At 38.6% G+C, this 24,510-nt stretch overlaps 1 protein-coding gene across 1 annotated transcript in view; it reads right to left on the reverse strand.

The window, feature by feature from the left end:
- robo2 (roundabout, axon guidance receptor, homolog 2 (Drosophila)) overlaps positions 1-24,510 on the reverse strand; it is a 234,905-nt gene that overhangs the window by 26,865 nt on the left and 183,530 nt on the right. The window contains exons 6-18 of the mRNA XM_077722319.1: positions 23,581-23,717; positions 19,922-20,046; positions 18,023-18,194; positions 15,418-15,623; positions 14,068-14,149; positions 13,819-13,984; positions 13,096-13,262; positions 11,864-11,985; positions 9,600-9,831; positions 5,719-5,843; positions 5,471-5,642; positions 3,320-3,508; positions 113-155 (exon numbers count right to left, since the gene is read on the reverse strand). Coding sequence (XP_077578445.1) covers positions 113-155; positions 3,320-3,508; positions 5,471-5,642; positions 5,719-5,843; positions 9,600-9,831; positions 11,864-11,985; positions 13,096-13,262; positions 13,819-13,984; positions 14,068-14,149; positions 15,418-15,623; positions 18,023-18,194; positions 19,922-20,046; positions 23,581-23,717 — 1,938 coding nt within the window. The remainder of the gene's footprint in view (positions 1-112; positions 156-3,319; positions 3,509-5,470; positions 5,643-5,718; positions 5,844-9,599; positions 9,832-11,863; positions 11,986-13,095; positions 13,263-13,818; positions 13,985-14,067; positions 14,150-15,417; positions 15,624-18,022; positions 18,195-19,921; positions 20,047-23,580; positions 23,718-24,510) is intronic.

Genomic DNA, 24,510 nt, shown 5'->3' on the forward strand with positions numbered 1-24,510 from the left:
ATGTATTCATTATTTCTATAATCTAGATGTGGTGTGATTATCAATTTTCACAATTCTTTCATGTTTTAAATTTTCACTCATTTGCATTCTGTTTTAATTTTTTTTTACTCACCTTCCGTTGCTCATCAAGCCGCCGTCGACCCTCTGGAATGTCACTGCAACAGAAAAAAGAGGGCATAGATTAAAAATCACTGCCTTAAGTCAAAATATATTTAAAAAAAAAACAAAGACAATATTGACCATGGCATATTACTGCTTTCCAAATGTTGGAGACAGTGTCTTGCTCAAGGACATGACAAGCAAAACTCATTTTCTCCCTTTTTTTTCTTACTAGGGGCTTATCATCATCAGGTTTATGATTAAATCGAAAGGAAATTATTAAAAACTGCAGCGGGATCATTAATCAAACTGTCTAAATTTACAACACTGCAGAGATAACAAGCTTCAGCTAAAGATTCCAAATGAGATGTTTGAGTTCTTTCCTGATGACAAACAATGACATGCTTTAAATTAAAACCTCAACTCCTTTAAAATCCAAATCCGGCATCAAAATCAACTAAAAACTCCAACTGAATTTCAAAACCTTCAACCTGCAGAATAATTGTCCTAATAAGGACCACCTAGTGATGATAAAAAGCATCTATGTCCCATCTTTGATCTTATTAAGGGCTAAAGGCTACGGAACATTTTGAAGCAAATCAACTCATCTCCCAAAATTTTATTGAAGAAGAAACTACATCATCTTTTGATGTTTGTCATTTGCTCTCACTTGTTAAACATGCAAAGATGAGACAGTATATGTGCTGTAAATTCCTTCAGAGAAGACTTTCTACATGGATCAACAAGTTCAAGCCGGCGTGAGACCCCTGGGGGGACGTGGAAAGGAAGGAGGGGTATTTTGATAGGCCAAGGGCGGGTAGGGAAACTCCAACATAAGCCTTCAGTAGTACCTGTCATCACTTGGTTGGAATTCATTCCATCAAAGCTGTATTTTATCCTTAACATTTCTACAAGCCTTTGTTTTTAAATACTTTTCCTTTAAAAAAATGACTTAAATCAACCTGAATAGCTAAGAAACATTGCCCTAACTTGAAAAGCTACTTTTAAGTTTAAGCCAAGGCAAAAAAACAATAATTCCCCTAAAAAACTCCTGCATAGAAAGCCTTTATAACAAATCAACCTTATTTTTCTAACCTTGATGGGCTCAAAAGCACTATTTTGAAGTCTTAGTGTCTTCAAACCATAATTTGCAACCTTAAAATTTGTTTAAAAATGGTTTCCGTTTCAATGTGATTGAAAGCAAACTCCCTTTAAACGGATAACTGCAATCCAAAAGCACTTTCCAGCAACTTGACGTCGGCATCGTCTACCGCAGTTTGTGATAAGTACCTCATCCCTCTATGAATGCAGATGAATCTTTTTTAATCAGTGCTAAAGGCAGACAGGACATCATCGCCCGTATGAAAAAAAAATGCCATCAAATCTTCTCATCTACTGATTTACCTTCTCTCAAGATGACAGTTTTAGGAGGCTATAACAGGACACTTGCAATACATCAAGTTGTTGTCAATACCGGGGGAAGAGCAGAGCCACTCTTCGGACTAATCTTGTAAAAATCATCTCGCTAATCTTTCCATGATGTTTGACCTTGTTCTATTTTAAGCGTCACGTTTTTGGAGGAATTTAGAATTTGACACGATTGCATAAGCAGATTGACCGCTAAAATTTTTATCGTCATTTTCTAATGTACATTTTTTTGGCCATAAAAAACACTAAAACGAAAACTCAAAATTCCAATCAAATTACTATGAAACTTAGCAAATGGACACTAACAATATCCAGGCATTAAAGGACGATAAATAATTAAAAATCATCTTTTTCAGAGTGTTTGAAGACTGAGTGATTATGTTCAAATACTCACAAAACAGTGCAATGATAAAAAAAAAATGAAATAAAATCATAATTCCATGAATTGTAATTGCTAAATTAAAGCAACAACATGGCAGGACACATTGAAAAATCTGTTGGTCTGGATGTAAAAATTAACCCGATTTTACGTAGCCCCCAGGCCCTACATTGCCCACCCCTGTTTCATGGCCCTCATCAGATTAGCGTTAGCTATGAGCATTAGTTTGGCGAATTTAATAAGCAGGCAGAAGGAGAAGTGAGGGGTGTGTTGGGGGTGAAAAGACGGGACAAATGAACAGTACCTGCAGGGGTGAAGGTGAAGGACTGAACTGCAAAACAAGAAGACAGAGAGGTTGTGTGTTAAAAGCCTGCAGCCAAAGCAGAAGCTGCTTTGGGGGGGAGGTGTGTGTGGTTGTTGTGGTGGTGGTGGGATAGGTGGTGGGTTGTAAACCTAATGTAAGATTCCTACACTAATCCCGGGATTGAAAGTGCAGGTAAAACGTCAGCTTGTGTTTGAACTCATTGTTCTTGCTTGAAGCCCTAATTTCGATCCCTGTCAATTATTACCATATGAATAATAACCATTAAACTGAATTTGAAATAATAATAAGACCTTGAAGAACCTTGAAAACAAGGCCTAAACTTTTTTTTCTTGAAAACCAATGCCAAAACTGAATATTTAACCTTTGAAACTCCAACCAAAAACTAAAACAAATTTCGAAATGATAGCTTCTTCGCAAAGCCCAAAATTTAAACACTATCACTTAAAAAAAAGGGAATTTGAGTCATTAAAAAAGGTGTTAACACAATTCTACATGTGGGAAACAAATTTGGCACTCAAATCTTGCTGTATTTTGCCATTTTTTGTCATAATTTTCCATCCAAAACAATGCATCAGGGATTTTCACCCTGTTTTTACAGCAATTGTAGGTTTGACTCTGCCCGTTAGTAGACACAGAACTCAAACTAAAATTATCTTAAAGATGTAAAATTTAAAAAGTACTTTGGACGGTGGATATCTCCCTAAAAAAATACCCTATTAGGACTTTTAACTCATTGGCTACCATGGACAGCAACTTCATTATTACCAATGAACGTGAATATGTCCTGCCACTGTGTTCAGCCAAAGCCAGGAAAGCAGTTAGACCTGAGAGGCCACGCAAAAGCAGTAAAAAAACTCCAGAAAACCCCAAAATGTGCCAAAAACAAAAGAAAAGCAACACCATCTGCAGTTCTACTTATTAGAATTAGTCAACAATGAGTGTTCAGAATGGGACGGAGAGGAGATTTGAACCAGTTCAACCGGGGTAGAAGGTTCATTTACCGCCCACTGGGTTCAAGTACCCCTTGGCTACGAAACAACACATTAGGTGGGTGGGAGTACTCGGCCAACAGTGGTAGAGTTCCTGACCTGCGTAGTTGCTCAGGCCCTTCCTCTTCTTCCTCCGCCAGTATAGCCAGATACTGAAACCCATGAGGATGACCCAACAGGCACCCCCGATGCCGGCGATGAAGGCGGGCTGCTTCACCACGTCGGTGATCTGCTCCGTGATGCTGTTGTTGCGGTTACCGTGGATGATCACATCCTGGAAGGACTTGCCTGGGAAAGTGGGGAGTGGAAGAAAGCAGTCAGGGAAAGAGTCTGAAATCTTAACCTATGTTGTTGCATGTTCCTATACATCAGGGGTGTCAGACTTTAATAGGCATTAATGTCAACTCGATTTCATTTTAGATATAATATTTAGATCATTTTTTATAAGTGGATTAAAAGACCTGGATTAAAATCCCTGAATATTCAGTTTTTTTATAGATCTAAAACAATGTTTATTTGAGCTCTTTTATATATTTTAGATTTTACAAAATAATTTTTGAACTAAAAACACATAAATTTATTAAAAAATTACATTTATTGATTTAAAAGAGGGAGAATCAGGAAATTTAATATACATCTATACGCTTTATTTTAATTTGATCCTAAAACTGAAAGTCGGGACTCATGATTTACTTTCCCGGGCCACAAAAAATGATGCGGCGGGCCAGAATTAGCCCCCGGGCTGCCACTTTGACACGTGCTATACATGAATGCAAATGGTGTGCTCAACAAGACTTGTGAGACATGTTCAAGACAAGACCAAGCATCTAAAAATCAACCAAAGAGAATAGAAAACATTATATAGTTTGAAGTCGTTTACACGGGTTAATTATATTAATAATGATTTTTTTTAACTCAAAAACCCTTTTACTAAGTTGGAATTGCTACTCCTAAAAGACCAGTCCAAGAGGGGTGGAGCCTAATACATAACAAAGCCCGACAAAACATGGTCTTGAGAAACCATCTCAAAACTGGCCTTAAAATTTACTGACTACCAATGTCACAAAATCCCAACAACGCTACTTTTTAAAATGGCTATCACATATGGCACTAAACCAATCCAGTCCTGTGGAAACACAAGTCAAGACATTGATTACCCTCAAAGAAGGTGTGATGATTCTCAGAGAAAGATATCGACCAAAAGCACAAGACACGGATTGAAGAAGATGTGGAATGAGGTATAACACGGTTGGAAAAGAAAAAAAATAAAAGAACAAAACAATCTTATAAGAAAACTCCCCTGGTGGGCAGCTTGTTTGCCGGGTAGAGCTTCTAATTCACTCCGTGGCCGCCGTTAAAATACAACGACGATAAATAAAAGTGGGAGCGAGAAGACTTATCGATCAGTTCTTAGGTACGCATGACACTTTTTATGGCTTCTGCAATGGTTTGCGTGCAATGGCCGTATTGACATAAGGAACACGCTAGGAAAGAAATTCAGGTTGAGCTCTTTGGGCGGATTATGGAAGTGACACAGGGGAAATAAGATACCAGCTACAGTATGAGTTATGGATCATAATAATACAAAGAGGGGGCAAAGTTAGTTGAGTCAGGAAAGTATTTGTCGGTGGAGTGGACAATTCATTAGGTACAGTGGAACTTTTATTGCCACTTGTGGGAAGTCATCGCAAAGTTATCGATCAGAAGGGATGACTTAATGCTTAGGAGTCAATGTGGCGGCCAGGGGGCCAAATCTGGTCCGCCGCATCATTTTGTGTGGCCCGAGAAAGTAAATCATGAGTGCTGACTTTCTGTTTTAGGATCAAATTAAAATGAAGAGTATAGATGTATATTAAATTTCCTGATTTTCCCCGTTTTAAATCAATAATTGTCATTTTTAAATCATTTTTTGTGGTATTTTTAGTTAAAAAAATAATTTTGTAAAGTCTAAAAATATATTTTAAAAAAGCTAAAATAAACATTGTTTTAGATCTATAAAAAACTGAATATTCAGGTCTTTTAATCCAGTTATTTTAATTATTTTTAAAAGAAATATATCTAAATATATCTAAAATGGTCCAACCCACATGATTTCAAGTTGACGTACCACATTTGACTTCATGAATGGACATTTCGCTATGGTAGCAACATACGGACAGAAAATGTTGTCTACCCTACTAGTACATCTATATAGTAGTCTTATTTTTTTCCAATACAGTATTACAATGTACATTACTTTAATGTACTTACCAATAACAATGGACTGGGGTTCACTCTTGACCCCCACCCCTGCATTCGTGCTCGCAGCCACTTCAACCCGGTAGACCACACCCGCTTGCAGCCCACCAACCACCACTGAACGAATGGCGGCGTCCACTGTCTTGTTGACGTGGAAGCGGGTTTCGTTTCCAAGGCACCAAATCTGAAGCAAAACAATATATATACATTAAGAGGATTCCAATGCAACTAGTCTTGCTATTGTTGCACCGTGAACTAACCTTGTACTCTTGGATGATTCCATTCTGATGGTCTGGTGGTGGAGGGTCCCAAGAGATACTGATAGACGTGCTGTTCTGGTTTCCAACGGTGAGAACTGTCACCTGTTGAGGTGGAGCACTGGGGGCTGCGAATAAGCAAATGATTCAAGTGTTAGGATACACTAGTGCTAAACTATGTGTCAAAGTGGCGACCCTGAAGCCAAATATGGCCCGCCACATCATTTTGTGTGTCCTGGGAAAGTAAATCATGAGTGCTGACTTTCTGTTTTAGGATCAAATTAAAATGGAGTATAGATGTATATTAAATTTCCTGATTTTCCCCTTTTAAATCAATAATTATCATTTTTTAATCATTTTCTTCTGTTTTTAGTTCAAAAATCATTTTGTAAAATCTAAAAATATATTTATAAAAAGCTAAAATAAACATTGTTTCAGACCAATAAAAACAGAATATTCAGGGATTTTAATCCAGTTCATTTAATCCATTTATAAATAAAAAAAATATTATATCTAAAAATGGTCCGGCCCACGTGAAATCAAGTTGGCGTTAAAGTGGCCCGCAAACTAACCTGAGTCTGACACCCTACCTAACCATTTTCAATTAAAAAAATCACCTAATGTTTGCTAAAACTGTTACCTACTTACAATAACTTCACATTCCCCCAAAAACCTACAAGAACCCCCAAAAAACCTCAAACTCTCCCACAAAAGAACACATTACCAACAATCCAAGTGTATTCCTTGTCCACTAGTCTCCACCACTAACTCCTCTTGTTTCAAAGTGTTTTATGAACATTCCCATTCTTAGTTATTTGTCTACCTCCCCACAAAAAAATGGGTTAATAAATAGCCGTTTGCCACTGCACATTTTAAAAATAATGTTTTCTCATTTCCGCAACGAGGCGGAAGCAGAGCTCAGAATACTGACAGGTCAATTATTCGCACGCTACCTCGCCTCCATCCAAAATGGCACTTGTCACCGGGTAAATCTCCGCTCATCCCTCAACGGCACCGACCACGTGTTTCTAAGATGAATGGTTCCCGTTATGAACCCGCCACCTCAACCAGATTAGAAACAATCTACCCGGCGAGAATCTGATCAAACGGCCGCATTAAATCCAGGGGCATGGTGGGGCAATGTCGTTCAAAGTTAATGGCATGAATGATTTAGCGACTTATTATCCTGCATATTTGTGCTAAACAATTCACATTTTTCATTAGAGTCCGCCCTTAGAGGGGGTGCTAATAGAGCCATTAGCTGTATGATGTATGTATGGCGCGAATGTGACCTCCTGTCTACCTCGTCAGCGCCACCCTGGTGTTGGTTAATGAAGAAATACAAACAAATCACATCACAGCTCACGTTCACATGGTTAAAAAAAAACGGTATAACGGCTGGGCATCGATACAAACGAGTTGGCGAGCACCCATGAGGGGATTGAAGCTGGTTTTGCCAGTTTTTCGCAGTACTCACTATGGTAATATTTCAAAATGTGTATTTCAGTCCAAGCAATGTACATGAAAAAATATATTCCCTATTTTCACGACTATAAGGCGCACCACATTATAAGGCGCACCCTCAATGAATGACATGTTTTCCATTTATAAGGCGCACTGTATTAGAAGGTGCACTGTATTATAAGGTGCACTGTATTATAAGGTGCACTGTATTATAAGGTGCACTGTATTATAAGGCGCACTGTCTATTTTGGAGAAAATTTAAGACTTTTAAGTGTGCCTTATAGTGGTGAAAATATGGTAATTGCTATTGACTTCCAGGTATGAAGCACTCACTACTTTACAGTCACCTCTAGAGCCAGCCATTGTTGATGTTTTGGATTTTTTTTGGTATAAAATCTTGCAGTGGGGGAGGAGCTATATGAAGGAAGATGTTGCAAACTAAGATGGCATCTGCATATTTAACAGTATTGTTTCAGTTCAGGCGTTTGTGTTTTTTTAATATCCGACAGTGGTGGTTTTTCGTTTTTGGTTTTCAGTTTTTTCCATATATAAGGTGCACTGGATTATAAGGCGCACTGTCTATTTTGGAGAAAATTTAAGACTTAAGTGCGCCTTATAGTCGTGAAAATACGGTAATTAAAAAAAATGTGTCTCATCATCCAAGAGAAACTGAAAATAGAACGTTTTTTTCGTATATAGCTATAATATAAAGATATTTTTGGCATCAAAGTTTGATGATCATTCTGAGAATTCGACATGACTGAGTGGGTAGCGAAAACCCATTTTAATCGATGCTTCTTCTCTAAAAGGACCATCCTGGGAAATAAAAATCAGACATCACCGCCAACCACGTCTTCCATCCTTACAGGATAATAAAACAAATACCCTTCATCTATTTAAAAATCACTCTAAGGGAAACGATGAGTACTAGCCAATGGTTAGCACTGAGTTTTAATCACTCCCAAAACCTGACTTCTCAATCCATCTTCCTAGAGTCTCGGTGGACAGTAGAAAGAAGCCAGCTCGGATAGCCTATCAGCTCGTAGCAGGCTTTGAGGCAGCCTGTGTTTTAGTTAGGATTGAAATGGATAGTGGTCAATCTCTCTGAGGGACTGAGTCGCAGATAGAGCTAAAGCGAGAAGACTTATCACCACTGGTCTTGGGAATGACACACAGTTTCTGGAGGCCTTGGGGGTGGGGGGTTGAGGTGGGGTTGGCAGGTTTTCGCTATGCTTTGGTGTTATGTGTCCAAGACAGTTCCACTACAGCGGAGGAAAGGGGCGGGGGGTAAATGGACCTGTCACTGTGACGGAATGTGAACAACGTGTAAGATGGCCTTGGTCCTGAGGACAGATAGACAATTACTTTTAGGTCTGTTGGGGTGGGATGGTTTGGGAAAAACCTTGAATGTTTTTTAAATAACTGTTTGTAGTTTTAGCATATGTTTACAGGCAATTGTCGGCGATTGGCTGACAACTAAGTCAAGGTGTACTTCATCTAATATGTGAAATAATGTAATTTTATGATTTATGAATGAATAATATTTGCAAAAACATTCCCAGACTAGTTTTTTTTTGGGGAGGATCTAAATCAAGAGTGGTAGACTCGGGTTGGACCATTTTAGAGATAATATCTTGATTTTTTTTTTTTTATAAATGGATTAAAAAACTGGATCAAAAGCGCTATCTATTCATTTTATAGATCTAAAACAATATTTATTTGAGCGTTATTTTCTTAGTAAAGGAAAATCTCTTTTAATCATTATATTCCACAATATAGTGAAAAACTGAAAATATTTTTATATATTTTTAGATTTTACGATATGATTTTTGAACTAAAAACAGAAAAAAATGATTAAAAATTACAATTATTGATTTAAAAGAGGCAAATCAAGAAATATAATATACATTTATAATCTACATTTTAATTTAATCCTAAAAGAGAAAGTCGTCACTCATGATTTACTTTCTCGGACCACACAAAATAATGTGGCGGGCCAGATTTGACCCCTGGGCCTCCACTTTGACACCTGTAATCTAAATAATTTTAAAATCAGTTTGCTATCAGTGTGAAGTACTTTGGGTTTACTTTAGTTTTATTTCAAGTCATTTCCTCAATGTATCATGGAGAATAAAGTCCATGGTTCCCAGACTTGTTTGCGTAAGACGCCACTCTTGCAGTCTTGTCAAAGCATGTACCAATCAAAATTGCCTATCATCTTCACATGACAGCCTATCACACTTGCCTGCCGGGTGATTAGAAAAACAAAAACGCCTTACATCGTCGTAAACAACCCTCCCAAAAAACGTGTTCAGTCTCAGTATTCAAAAGATAGTGGATGATGGGTGTCAGCCTCGGGTAGCTTGCTATGAATCAGCCACAACAAAATGAAACACGCTTAAAATGTCTTTTCACTGTACCTTCTTCGGTGGTCCGTGCCGTCTTGGATTCGCTGTCCATGCCTTGGAATTCGTTGAAGTAAGGTCGGGCTTTGATTTCATAGACGATGCCCTTCTTTAAAGATGATAGAACCACGCCACGCTCAGATGGGACCTTGACATCTTGTGTTTGCCAGTGTCCTGGCGATGGTAGACCAGACGTTTGTCTGTATAGGACTCTATAACCTTGGATGAATTGGGACTGGCGGTCCACCTAAGGGAAGCAGAAGAGATGGGTTGATGATATGAGTAAGGAAAATGTTGAATAAGGACTCAAGGTTTGACTCCAATTTAAGAAAAATGGAGGATTAAACTCATTTTTTGCACTCAGCACTTCTAAATTGATTAGCCTAAGACTGGGTGAATAACTCTTTCCAAAATGGCCATATTTACGAAAACTAGCCTCCACCTCCTGCAAAAAAACATCCCATAAAAGCAGTTTAGAGATTAATTGAAGATTTTTTTCCTTGATTTTTAGTTACCACAAAATTTTGTGTAATATCGATAGATTTAAAGAACATTTTCTGTTCTATTCCCGGTTTAATTCCTCACTTTAAAATGAAGAGTATGGTTAGTTAAATTTCCTGATTTTCCCCTTTTAAATCAATTGTTGTCATTTTTTAATCCATTTTTTCTGTTTTTAGTTCAAAAATAATTTTGGAAAATCTAAAAATATCTTTAAAAACTCTAAAATAAACATTGTTTTAGATCTATAAAAAACTGAATATTCAAAGCTTTTAATCCAGATCTTTTAATCCATTTATACACAAAAAAATCAAAATATTATATCTAAAATGGTCCAGCCCACCCTGCTTTAATCAGTATCATCTCACCTGGGAACAGCATAACATGCCCTCTACGCATGTCCATTTAAAAAAGGAGGACAGTCATCATTTTATTTTTTATTTTCTCTTGCATCTATGCACTCCCTCGGATTACTTTCCCCACACTTTAGAGGCCGTTACTAATTTTATAGGTGCTTTTATCACTATCTACAGCTCCGCTTAGTTTAATGAACGCCTTGACATTAAGTCACCCCCCCCCCCTGAAGAGGTACCCCCTCTTAGCCATTTCATAACCACCACCTTGAAGGACGCATCCGTGTATTCTAAATAGCAAATAGTACTGAACGAATGGGAATGCGACATGGAGATGATAATAGCAAACGTGTGCCATTAAATAAAGACAAGAAGCCACAAAAGTACCCCCCCCCCCATTTCGCTCAGTGCACTAGGGTGATGGCCGCATCATTCATCGTAATGGCTTGTTAACTGTACAAGCAAAAAAACGACATATTAAACAGATGCTTTTTTTTTTTTTTTTTTGGTCGCCAGAGTAAATCATTGAAATGGGATCGTCTGACTTATTAATGGAATGTTTTGGGAATATAAAAGCTCTCTGAGCGGAGGTTCTTATTGTTTACGGAAGAGGTGACTCAATCTGATTGATGAGTTTTAGTGGCGTTTTACATTTCAGTGAATGCTTTCGTCGTTAAAAAAGAAAAAAAATGACGCCTTCATTTTAAATTAGCTTCGCTAGTCCCAAGGTAAGACTTATTACTCGGTTAAATAAACATGTCAGCATGGAAAACTGCTAATGTGTTGTGTATGTGTGTACAAGTCAATATATGTGTGTTTGACTGGAGTGATTTATAAAATAGAAATAGAAAATAAAAAAGTATGGATGAATTTGTAGGGGGACGGTAATTTGTTTCGTGTGACGGAATGCGCTGATGCCGTGAAATGTAAACGCTAGGCTAAGAAAAGAAGATAGATATGTCATATCATAGTAGGAAAAATACTGTTTGCTAAACACTGGATTACCATAAACATTCATTTCTGTCAGAATGGAAATAGACTGAGGTAAGAAAAAATATGATTGAGCAAGAACCAGGTGTTTTTTACATTTATTCTTATTTGGTTTTTAATGTAGTTTAAATGTGTTGTTTATCATTTGGGGTTATTTACATATAAGAGAAAATCATATAAAAATATGGTCATAATACTGGTGTTGTGCATAAAGCAGATTGTGGTTTAAGGTGAGCATATTTAAAAATTTAAGGACATTTAAGGATGATAATAAGTGGAAAATCGATAAAAATTAAGCCCTTTTAGAGAAAATTATATTCAGCACATACATAAAGAGCTGAAATTAGACAGAGTCATTATCTCATAGTTCCTGTTTCTGCGTTATGATCTAAATTTCAACAATAATTCTGCTCAATTTTTAAGAATTAGTATTCTTACCGTCCATGTGACCTGGATGGCCGTAGGGCTCAAGACCACCGGGTTATGCAAACGAACGATGACCTCGCCCAGCTCTTTCTGAACATGTCGGTGGTCCACACCCTGAGCTGGTGGACTGATATCTGAGGGAGATAGACAATTTTTAATATCTACTTCAATATCTCCCAACATGGACCAATGGCCCATAACACAATTTTTGTAGCATTTTGTTCTAAATTTACAGACTTAAGCCAAATTTACTAAAGTTTAGTCACTCAAACCCTTTCTGCAGATTAAATTGACTTCTTTAAAGCTTCTATTACACCAATAAACACATTATTTCTTTATTTTATTTAAATTTGTGTAAATTTTAACTCGTACAGGACCTTTAAGATTGAAAAAAGTGTGGGAACCAATCAGAATGAGACTAGACAAACAAAATCAATTGGTTGCTATGACATTTGCAATTTTGTTTTGCCATTATTATTGTCTTTATTTATTTATTTTAAATTGTGTTAATTTTAACCCATAACAGGACATTTAAGATTAATAAAAGTCTGAGCACCAATCAGGAAGCGACTTGACAACCAAGATAAATTGGCTCTAATGACATTTACAATTTTTCTCCACCATTATTATTGCCTCTATATAATTTAGAGGCAACAAAAAAAACACTTGAGAAGATTATCCTTTAAACAGAAATCATATCCAAAGCAATTTTGCAAAAAATGGCCCTACAGCGGTTAAAAAAAAAACACCAGTGTCAATAAACATGTCTATATATTATTCAAAAGCCCTTACCTGAATGATGAAATTTAAATTGACTCTGCTTTTTATGAAGCCAGCGCACTGGCTTTGACGGTATTTAGCCGAAAGGCTGATTATCATATCAATGTAATCAGGAGACCTCGTCCTGGCCGGTACTGTAATAAAATCTCCAACGAGCCGGGAGGCAGTCATTTCTCTCCCTTATATTCATTAACATACCGGCAACGGCCGTAACTCAGTTAGCCCATCCAAAAGTAGACATGCTTATTTTACATAATATCTTAAGTGTAAGGTGTAATGAGGGCTGAGATGGAAGAGTTTGACCTCCGGAAAAGTTCTGCAGTATTTCAGTGTAAAGCGGATGATCAGTATCACATTGTGAAGGGTCTAAGTCTGGTGGTATACCATATTGACCTTGCCATGTTGGCCAGTATACAGGTCTTAAAATAACACTCTCTAGATTAGAAATTGTGATGGCCAAGTACCTTGTGTTCGAACTGGTTCTGACATGGGACTTGGGTCGCTGACACCCTGGCTGTTGACTGCCCGGACCATGAACAGGTAGATGGTGTTGGGACGCAGACCCTTGATGGTGAACTGAGTGGTTTTCACGTGATCTGCGACTGTTTGCCAGCTGTTGCTGACTGATTGACTGCAAAACACGAGAAGAAGAGTGTAAGGGTATCTGGTTTTAGCAAGTAGAAGAGTGTATGTATCTGGTTTTGGCAAAGAAAAGAGTGTATGTATCTGGTTTTGCCAGATAGAAGAGTTTCGGCAAGTGGTTTTGCCAGATAGAAGAGTGTTGGTATCCGGTTTTGCCAAATAGAAGAGTTTCGGTATCAGGTTTTGCCAGATAGAAGAGTGCCGGTATTTGGTTTTGCCAAATAGAGGAGTGTCAGTATCGGGTTTTGCCAGATAGAAGAGTTTCGGGTGTATCTGGTTTTGCCAGATAGAAGAGTTTTGGGTGTATCTGGTTTTGCCAGATAGAAGAGTTTCGGGCGTATCTGGTTTTGCCAGATAGAAGAGTTTCGGGCGTATCTGATTTTGCCAGATAGAAAAGTTTTGGTCGTATCTGGTTTTGCCAGATAGAAAAGTTTTGGGCGTATCTGGTTTTATCCACATAGAAAAGTTTTGGGTGTATCTGGTTTGGCGGATAGAAGAGTTTCGGTGTATCTGGTTTTTGCAAACGAGGGAAAACCCACACAAACCTGAACGCCTCAATGACGAAGGAACTGACGGGTGACGCTCCGACCAATCCGGCTTGCCAGGATAGAGAGACACTATTTTTGGTGACGTCGGTGACCTGAGGCTTAGAAGGCGGTCCCGGAAGCTTGCCATCATCGTGGTTCTTTGTTAGAGCAACGCCCCCAGCTTCTGAATTACAAGACACATTAACTCATATATTAAAAGTACACGCTAAGAGATCTTAAAATTGGGTCGTAAAAGCCATTTCGTACCTTTAACCTCGAGGAAAGCACTCCAGGACGTCTCTCCACTGGAACTCGTAGCCACACATGTGTAGATCCCCGAGTCGGACAGCTTTAATAAGACAGACAACATTTTGCGTCAGTGAACTCAAAGCTGTATACAACCCCAATATTTCATCACTGTCATTTAATGTAAAACAGCGCTCAGAAACATGTTGGAATCAGTCGTATCCCAATGTCGTAAAAGCTTCTGGCGGTGACTTTTACGAGCTAGCCTGGCCTTCCGAGTGCTGACGCTAATTTCCTAATGAATTTCATTTCCTACTCAGCACCCTTCTATCACAACCCAGCTTTCGCCTCCTCGTTTCACTGCCATCCCGCCATAACAAAGCTAATTAATTTAGGGTGGGCCACAAAAACCCCCTGGACTGACGACAGCTGGCTCTTCCGTTAGTCCTTCCGTCCCTTCTCGGAGCTTTGTTTTGCTCGTATGCGTATTCCTTTCGTTCATTCAATAACATGTCAGTGGTCGTCAGCTCTGTCAAGCATATTAGATATTCCACTGAGACCTCACAAAAATGCGAGCCCCCTTTAAATTTAATCTACTCTAAATGTTAGCTTGTGTGGACATGTACAAGTGTGTATGTGTATTCTCCAACTGGATTTCATCCAAACCCGAGTACTGTTAGAGCTGTCGGTCCGGTCAGTAATACAATCAAACTATTAAGGGCAAAAATCAATGCGGCCAATTCATCTTTAAGACTTCTTCATGTCAATCAACTCAATAGTTCGTCTCAAGAGGAAAAGGGGAAAATGTAAAAGCAAAGGACAATTACGTATAGGCCACCCCATTGGGTACAGTTTCAGTTTTAGTTTTGAAATATGTACTCAGTTATCCCTTTGAAAAAGTAATAATGTCTATTATATCTTTATTGTGTGGGATAGGCTTGAACAGGTAGCTATTGGCGATTTTAAAAAATAATAGGTAATGGGATAGAATTACGTGATTATTATTATTATTGATTTTCTTATCATTCTTATCATTCTTATTATTCTTATCATTCTTATCATTCTTACCATTACTATCATTACTATCCTTCTGATCATTACTATCAGTTTTTTTATTATTATATTATGAATAAAGTATTAATATACATATTGCATTTATATACATTAATATACATATTGCATTTATATACATTAATATACATATTGCTTTTATAGACTGACACGGACAAAATCATCATGAAGAACAACTCTTTTATGATAAATAAAGTATTCAATTGGAAAGCAACTTGAACTTCTTTATAGCAAATGTATGATAAATGACAACTATGTGCGTATAATTCCTAAAAGTCTTATCATACTGATACTGCTTACCTTAATGTTGGTAATCTGCAGACTGCCCAATTCCTGCAAGGACATACGAGGGTCCTTCCCCAGCAGGCTGATGCCATCCTTGAGCCAGCTGATTGATGGGACGGGGTCTCCTGAAGCCTGGCACTTGAGAAGGGCCACACCGTCCACACCCAAAGTCTGGTTGGAGGGACCTTGGCGGATGATGGGTGGCGGTCTATCCGACAGAACTGCAATACAAAAAAAAATGCAACATGAAAAGATACCAGAGTGGGAGTGGTGGTCTTTTTTGGACTACAGAAACATCCTGTACAGCTGGGTAGTGGGATTCTAAGCATTTATATTTAGACACTGCCACTACTACTACTACCAGACAAGTGTTTGGCTACTAGCTCCTGCCAAGTGACTCAGTGTGGTTGAGAGAAAATGCATCGTTGTGGAAAAACACCAGATCCAGCACTTGCTAAATATAGGCCGACTGTGTCTGTTTTGGCTCAACAAGTTTACGTTGGAACCGTTACTCGTCAATTGTCTTATCGCCGACTGCAACTGGACACTTGACAATATAAACATTTTTCCAGAACTGATGAATAGTTGAAGCTAATTGATAAAAGTGCCAGAAAGAATAGGTCAATTTGGTATTCCTTGTATGAAAGAGTGAGAATGTCAGAGGGTAAACTCGGGGTTAACGGCAGTGCAGCGCCGTTGAATAATGCCGAGTCCCACTGGCATATCACAGAAGCCATATAAATTAGACACTATGGATTAATGACGCTAGACCTTCAGGGAATAATTAGCCAGTCCACTACCTCTATAACCTTTCAACATGTTATCACACCCTTCCCCTTTTCGCCGGTAACAAAAGGGTTGGTTTGAGTTGTGAGAATGATTCCAATTCCGCTGAAGATTTCAAGCCTGCTAAAAAGCAAGTGACCCAACCCAACTGTGGTGCAGTATAGGGAGTTTGAAAAGCATTTTTCTGGAGTGTCAGAACCCTATGTAAGCATTTTTTGCTGAAATTTGAATGGCAGATGAAAATTGTTCCAATGCGGCAAGAGTAACATACAAAGTACCATTTTGTTTAACATTAGTTTTCATGCAAAAATGTCAAGATTTTTCTCATTTTTCCACACAGACCTGAGAATAGAATGATGTTTTGACTCTAAAGAAAGAAAAAAAAGAAGTCTGTAACAGGGTGGTCGCCCGAAGTTTGGTCGCCCGAACGTTTGGTCGCCCGGACGTTTGGTCGCTCGGACATTTGGTCGCCCGAACATTTGGTCGCCCGGACATTTGGTCGCCCGGACATTTGGTCGCCCGGACATTTGGTCGCCCGGACATTTGGTCGCCCGGACGTTTGGTCGCCCGGACGTTTGGTCGCCCGGACGTTTGGTCGCCCGGACGTTTGGTCGCCCGGACGTTTGGTCGCCCGGACGTTTGGTCGCCCGGACGTTTGGTCGCCCGGACGTTTGGTCCAGTTAAGTGTTTGGCTACAACAATTTGTGTATAGCAGACTTAAAGGATAGTACACCCAAGATGTAAATATATAAATATTTTTAAAAAGGAACTGAAACACAGCTGTTTCTTTTCTAGACACTCCCTTTTGTGTTCAGATAGACCACCTGGCTGACACCCATCCTGTGGAAGAACGATCTGGATGTGTTTTGGGAATGTGCTGCCCCATTGCGAGCCTGATAGATGTGCTATCGGTATGTGGGACCAACATTGGGAGGCCGGACCGAAGGGCCTTGGATTTCCGGATCAAGAATTTCTCATTACAAATCTCCTTGAACCTGGCGGACACCCCCACAGTAAATCACACAATGACGGCTGCGACTACAGCTGGTGTGGCCCTGACCCCCCCTCTCCCACCTTACACCCTGCTCTTCCGTTTTCACCAAGCCACCGGTCTATGTCATCGGGTTTGTTCATTCCCACTTCCTGACCAGACGGAGGAGGACGGTCATCTATCTTGCCATCGCAGTCGTTCAATCACAGACGCTCTCAGGCAAGCAATCGTTAAACTTGAACTCAAGGACGATGCTTTCGTTCCATGTCAAAGCAGAAAAATGATGGACAATGGACTCTGACTTGGTTTGACTGACTGTGAGGGGTGTAACACCCCGCTAGCAGAATCACTGACCGACATTTGGAGTGTCAATATAAATATTTCAAGCCTGCTGTATTGTTCTATCATTTCCAAAGGTTTACTTTCTTTATCTAATGGAGTTTCCATTGTTCAGGATTTCAGCTTCACGTGGGTCAATCTAATCTACATTAAAAATGACATTGTTTGTTTTTGTGTTTGACAAAAACATACAATGATCCAATTATAAAGGTACAAAATATTTACAGTCGAGTATTATTTTTGCACTTGTGGTTTCAATTCACATCTCCAGTTAAAATGTACAGCTCAGTATAAAGTAACAGTAAATACTACTAATCACAATAAAAATTTGTGATTTGTCAATCATAAAAATAAATTGAAGACTATAAAATCTACCTAGCAACAACCTGGCAAGAATTTGTTCCTTTAAAATACCTTTGTAAGGGTTTCCTTTGTTTTGTTGGGTTTTCTAAGGACTAATTTTTTATCAATAGAACCAAAACAGAAATAAGAGTTAAACTTTACCATCCGTGACTTCCAGCTGGGCCTTGGCCAGGATGCTACCGGCGACGGTCAATGCCTGGCAGATGTAATAGCCAGCGTCACCCCTTTGGACCGAAGTTATGGTGAGGGTACCACCCGTTGACACGGAAAAGCGGCTGTTGGGTTGCTGGGGTTGGTTGGGAAAAAGTAAATTCTGTGGGAGAACAAATTTTAAAAAAATGAGTATTTAAAAACCACCTGTAAACCTTAAAACCCAAAGATGGACTTGCCAGATTGAAATGAGTTATCACAATGTGCATATTTTTACTTTTCCATTTAATTAAACGATCTTCAACACAAAATCTCTCCCATTGGATTTAATGATCCGAAATCATCTGAATGCAACAAATTAACAACTGAACTGATACATTTAACAAATTATGACTTCTCTTGACACATGAGCGATTAACACTTCATTATCTTCAAGTGAGAGCAGGTGGGAACAACCCCCCCTATCATTTTCTGTCACATGCAGTAATTAATTAGGCGGAGTTTGGCAGTAAATAATTACAATCGCACCTCATCGGAACTTACCCACCTCCATCAAAGTTCAGTAGCACCACTGAGACACTTGTTAAAAAATGTTTATTTGCTTGTGAGTCAACGTCGAGGGTTTTGTGGGCAACTGGTGATGACACGCAATTCTTGTTTGTGGCACTTTAACGGCCTGCAGGCTAAATGTGAGTGAGTGAACGAATACACGCAAGTGTGTATGTCTGTATTTGAAGCGTATCCGCCACTGAATCATATCACCGGGTCTCATCGACAAGCCTCAACTGGCTCCTAATTGGCGCTGTTGTCAAGTATTGTGAGGACTCCCAGGTATTTGAATGGCTTAACTGCTCCAGTGAGAGATGGGATCGTTCTTATCGGTGGAACGGGTAACCGTGAAAAGCGATTAGTGTTACAGGATAGAAAGGCTGCGGAAAAATTGGGTATAAGCTGTAAAGAACCTGATGACAGATTGTGAACTGTGAAGATTTGGGTTAATGTGTGGAGGGACAGAAGAATCTATGGTGCTGTTTTTTTTTATGTTATTTTGATTTTACAGTACAATTGGAGTTAATTGGTTCGACTAGGGGTAGAATAATAAAGACCAGGATGCGTGGCTAAAAAAATAAAATAGTGGTTCTAGTCCAGTAAAGCAAAACAGTACCATCCAAAAGTTATATGATTTAGCTTTGAAGAAGAAAGGGATACGAAAGACAAAAAATGTTTATCAAAACAGCAATATTACCAAGTATTTTACACCTAGAGAAACTAAGTAAAGATAAATGGGTAGATATAATAATGATTTCACTTAATGTCATTGCTTTAGATTATATTTTTATTGTCCTTGAGCAATACAGGTTGCCTCAGTTTGTGTTTTTGGATATATTTGTAGAACTTTTCTGATCTATCGAATGTATAGCTGCCAAAATTTGTTGAACACATTTCAGGAGGACATTTGTCCTATTTCAGGAGTTTTGTTTTCAACAAGAATGAATGCAATGTAAAATAAAAAAATAACCAAAAATTGTAATCGGAATTACAATGCACTCATGTTATCGAATTAATCCAGTTAATCAGTGCAGTTGAATCAAATGTCTAAGTAAAATGGAGGAATCTGTAGCGGTGGTGTGAATTTCCAGGCATTTAGATTGGAATTTTGGCACTTTTCGGATATGGTTGCTTAAAAAAAATGTAGGTGACATTTTTTGGGGATTTCTGGAGTTTTCTCAGGTTTTCAGGAGTCTAAAATGTGCGTTGGTTGTCTGGAGTAACTCCTAAAATTGGCCAATCTGTGTATGATCCAGGCTAATCTGATTTAAAAACTGTTTCTTGGTAGTAAAGCAATGTCCAGAGGTCGAAACTGAATTTTGTCAAGTGTAGTGCTCTTACCTGACTTCCTTCCTTTTGCCAGAATACTGCAGGCTGAGGGTTGCCTTTGGTTTCACAAGGAAAGGTAGCAACCCGTCCTTGCGCCACGATCTGGTCTCTCGGACGGATGACAAACTGTGGGGCAGCTGAAATGAAAACCGCAACAGTTAGTCTTATTAATTTAAAGGCGAATATCAAAGTGGTTGTTTTTACTGGAGGTTTAGGAGACGAGCAAATAAACCACACCGTCAAAGCAAAATCCACGCAGTCTCGGTTCATGGTTTTGCTTTGGACATCAACTATCATTGCCACGGTAACCAAGGTTGGGCCATTCATCCAAAGAATGAATGGCAGTCATATTGACAATCACAAAGGGAAGAAGAAATTACATCGGAGACAACACATGACTATGAAAAGGTGGCCTAAGGATTCGGAAACAGTGCAAACAGAGTTGAAAGCTAATGTTTGTAAGATGTCGCTGTCCGGAAAGTCAAGTATTAAACTTGGAAATCGAACAGTGAATAGCTGATGCGTTCAATTCTCAATGGCTCCCATCCGACTGATACCAGAACTATCGGAATGCCAGTTGGACCCGAGTGAAACGTTTTGGGTCTGACAACTTGACAAAGGTGGTTCAATACTGGAGCCAAAGGGGAAATAAGATAGCCATGTTGAAATTTTGTGATAAAAGGAAGGAAAGGGAGTGTAAATTGCCTATCTAAAAAAAACAAAAACAAATATAATGCACTATAAAAACAAACAAATGAAGAAAAAAACAGTGCAGTTTAACTTTTAGATAAGAGCCATCATGAGTTGCCTTTTGGGTCAATCACATCTGATTTATATTGGTAATATTCGACATTTTTGCAAATATATGTTGGGTATATTTGGAAAAAACAAGAATCTAATGGTAATTTCTAATGAAAATTAACAATACTTCAAACCTGTCCCTAAAACTACTTCAAATGTATCAGATGTCAATCACCACCATCCATCCATACGACCCAACTGTTATATTTCTGCACCTATGTATATATATGTTATTCCACAAAATAACTACAATGCAACAGCTAATGAAAATGCCTAAACAATAGCTCCACTGCAACATTGTGTCCCCTCCCATGCTTCTTATTACTCCTCAAGTCTGACAAGCCAGCTGGTTCCAGTAAGGTCCAGCTTGGTCCCATTTGGCTTCTTTTGCTGTGTAATCCCCCCGACAGTGAGGATCTGTGTGTCTAGTGGGGTGGTGGGGGGGTTTGCATTTGGGAGAGATACACACACATACACACAGTTGGGAATGGTACAGATGGCCACAGATTTACAGCCTTCTCGCCTGGCCTTGTGCAGCTTGGATATCTTGTGGCTCTCAAAGCCCAGGACTGATACTGAGAACCTAAATCACACTTTGGCAGGGATTCTATTCCCTCCCTGCTTGCCTTCTTCGCCTTTTCCGACATCCCACACACCGCCGGATTGATAAACACATCAAAAACCTGCGACGAGCCCACTTGTTCTTTCTCACGCTAGTTTTTTTTTTTGCACTGTTGTTAATCGTTTTCTTCCACTGTGACGAAACAAACAGACAGGAAAACATGGTCTATTTGTCAATTGTTATTAAATAGCAATGTGATCGGTCAATTGCTTAGGTGATGTGCGTTAAAATGCTAAAAGAAAGAGGGCATGCGGGATGGAGTCGAATCAGAAGGATGGTTAACTTACCGGCTCGGCCGTCTGGAGACGCGACAATGGAAGAAGAGTGGAAACATACACACACACACACACGGGAAAAACAAAACAAAAAAAAGATAAAAATCACAGACGTTTAACAAAAAACAGAAGATTAAAATATATGGAACCAAAGTTAGAATGAATGACATGTTGAAATTAAGCGAGACAGAGAAGGTCCAGATTTTGCTTAGAAGATATTTAACAGCAACATGGTTTAGATATAAATGCATACTTGTCAACTTATATGTTTTTTCTGTATTTTATGTGTTTTTTGATCATTTCAAATCATGTATGTTGCACAAATTTGGATGGGATTTATCTTAAAGTATTTTTTTTTTTAAACTGATCTTGTTTTTATCGATTTTGGCTCTAATCCAGATCGTATCGGTCACTGAAAGCAGACAAAAACGTCAGTCGACTACTAATATTGTCATGCTTCAAGTATGATATGTATTCCCCTTCCACAGAGCGTGTCAGCAAGCAATGTACTCAGCATTATACAGTGAGATCTACAGAATTTTGAATTTAGTGCATACACAAGGCGCACCGACTGATTGGGCGCTAGTACGTCCACTTTGGAGAAAATTTTAGACTTAAGTGAGCCTCTGTGAGTAAATATGTGCTATGTTGCATTTGTACATTTATTTGTCGCTTAATAATCAATAATAAGGGGATCAATTGGCTTGGTTGACAGGTATGCAAATGTGAATTGATTTTATTCTGGAATATATGTTTTTATATCGGTTTAAAAATACTTCTTGAGTTCAGATCCAATGTATAGAAATTGTGTAATCTTATTGTCATGGTGTCAATCTAAATTAAAGGGAGGAGCTTCATTTTGTCACTGGACCTTTTCTCTCTTTATCAATGAATGACGAAATGCCAAGCAAGAGTGCAAAAAAATCTCAAATCTATTTTAAAATCCCCAAATGAAGCAGAAAGACCTCGAAGTGTGCCTTCATAGCATCTTTAAGCTCTCCTCCATGGGGACCTGCAACACTTGGGGGAGGTTAATGGTGGCAACAGTGCCAGCAATGGTGGGAAATTATGGCTAGGACCTTTTTATTAACCCTACAAAACCCCAGGTGACGCATTGGTGTAGGCACTAGTAAACTGTGAAAAAGTACTGCTGGTAACTGGATGGATAATTTCTGGGGATGACAACCGTAGAAGAGAAGTAGCACAGAAATGTAAATAATTAAATAGATTCATAGACTATTGAAATAACATTGTAGGCGTAATCAATAAGAAAATTAAACATAAAGATGACTATTATCTTTTAGGAAATTGTAGGGAACTAAAACAGGTTTAAAGAAAAAAGGTTCTAGAAAATCGGTTTTAGCAAACATTTTTGTGTCAAGTTTTGAAGGACAAACACATTTTTTTGTGTATTTCGCTTGAAGTATCATTCAGAAAGCAACAAGGTCATTTGCTTTGACAGCTCAGGCCTTGCAGTTTTTTCTTTTAATGTCCTTTTGTTTGGTAAGCCTCAAAATGGCTCCTATTTTGAGTTTTTTTAACTATCGAGCTGCTCCAACAATATAATTCAAGTTCCTTAAAACAGGATCTGTACTTCCACTCATAAATATCCCCAAACTCCTCCATTAATCCTTCAAACACAGCACTTACTAGATCATTTGCAGTGTTTTCCATTGCCACAATGTTATACGAATTTCCCCAAAACATTACTATCTATATCCCCCCCAAAAAAATCTACCCTTACTAATTCCAATATCAATTGTCCAGGAACAAAATACTACCAAAAATGGATCTACCAAATGTTACTATCCTCACATCTGTATAAAATAGTAAAAATGGAAGCGCACTATGACTTCTAGAACACCCTGAAAATGTTTTTCTGCCAAAACTGAAGCACAGGGCCGCCTAAAATGTTTTAATTGGCGCCCTAAAAAGAGAACGCCAACCAATTTATGGATTAAAGGGATGTCTACCTCGTACTGTCAGCGTAGCCGAAGCCTCCAACTTGCCAACACGGTTCTCCGCCACACAGCTGAAGGTGCCCTCGTCGTTGACCGATGCCTTCTTCACCCTCAGCACATAGTCGTCCTTGTCATATTTGATTTCATACCTGTCAGGTATGAAAAAAACAAGCTCAACGTGAGATCTCAGGAACAAAAAAAAACAGTAAAGGACAACCCAAGTCCGGCTACTCATTCTAACAAATGGAGATTGCGAAGGAGATCAATTATTTAAAGGCATTTGCTCAGAAGCCTGCAAACGTGTTCAATATTCATGAAGTGTTTTTTTTTTTATATGCGGAGAATGTGCGGTGCATTTTCATGAAGGGAACAGCGGTCAAATTCTGAGTGAATGCATTGAGTAAACACACACACAATAGACAAAAGTGTTTTCAATTAGACATGAGTAATTAAATACTGTGTACGCATTGTAAAAAAGCTGTTGACAAGTTGAGTATGTGGTGAAGACGGAATGGAGGGGGGTTGTTGTACTGGCATTAATTTAGCATAATAATACTATTGAGATGTATACAATTGAGATGTATACAAAACATGAGCGAAGGCCATTTAAGAGAATTGATGGAATGAAAAGCATTGAGTCTTTTTCAATCAATCAAATGCTGTGTAGGCGCAAAGGTGATAGCGACATAGTATCCACGGATATTTGGCAGGCAATACTACTTTTGTTAAAATTCATACAGATAGTTTGTTGGTCTAGAACAGGGGTGGGCAAACTTTTGGGCCCGGGTCGGGGCCATATTGACTTAAAAAATTTGACAGATGGGCAGGTTCAGCACAAGATATGATACACATAAAAAAGTGCATCCGTTAAGAGTACATATGAAATATAAAGAGAAAAAAGGAGTAAAGTATTAACATATTCATCACTCATCATTAAAGTAA

This window comes from Stigmatopora nigra, chromosome 8 (genome assembly GCF_051989575.1).
Source record: "Stigmatopora nigra isolate UIUO_SnigA chromosome 8, RoL_Snig_1.1, whole genome shotgun sequence".
Taxonomy (NCBI): Eukaryota; Metazoa; Chordata; class Actinopteri; order Syngnathiformes; family Syngnathidae; genus Stigmatopora; species Stigmatopora nigra.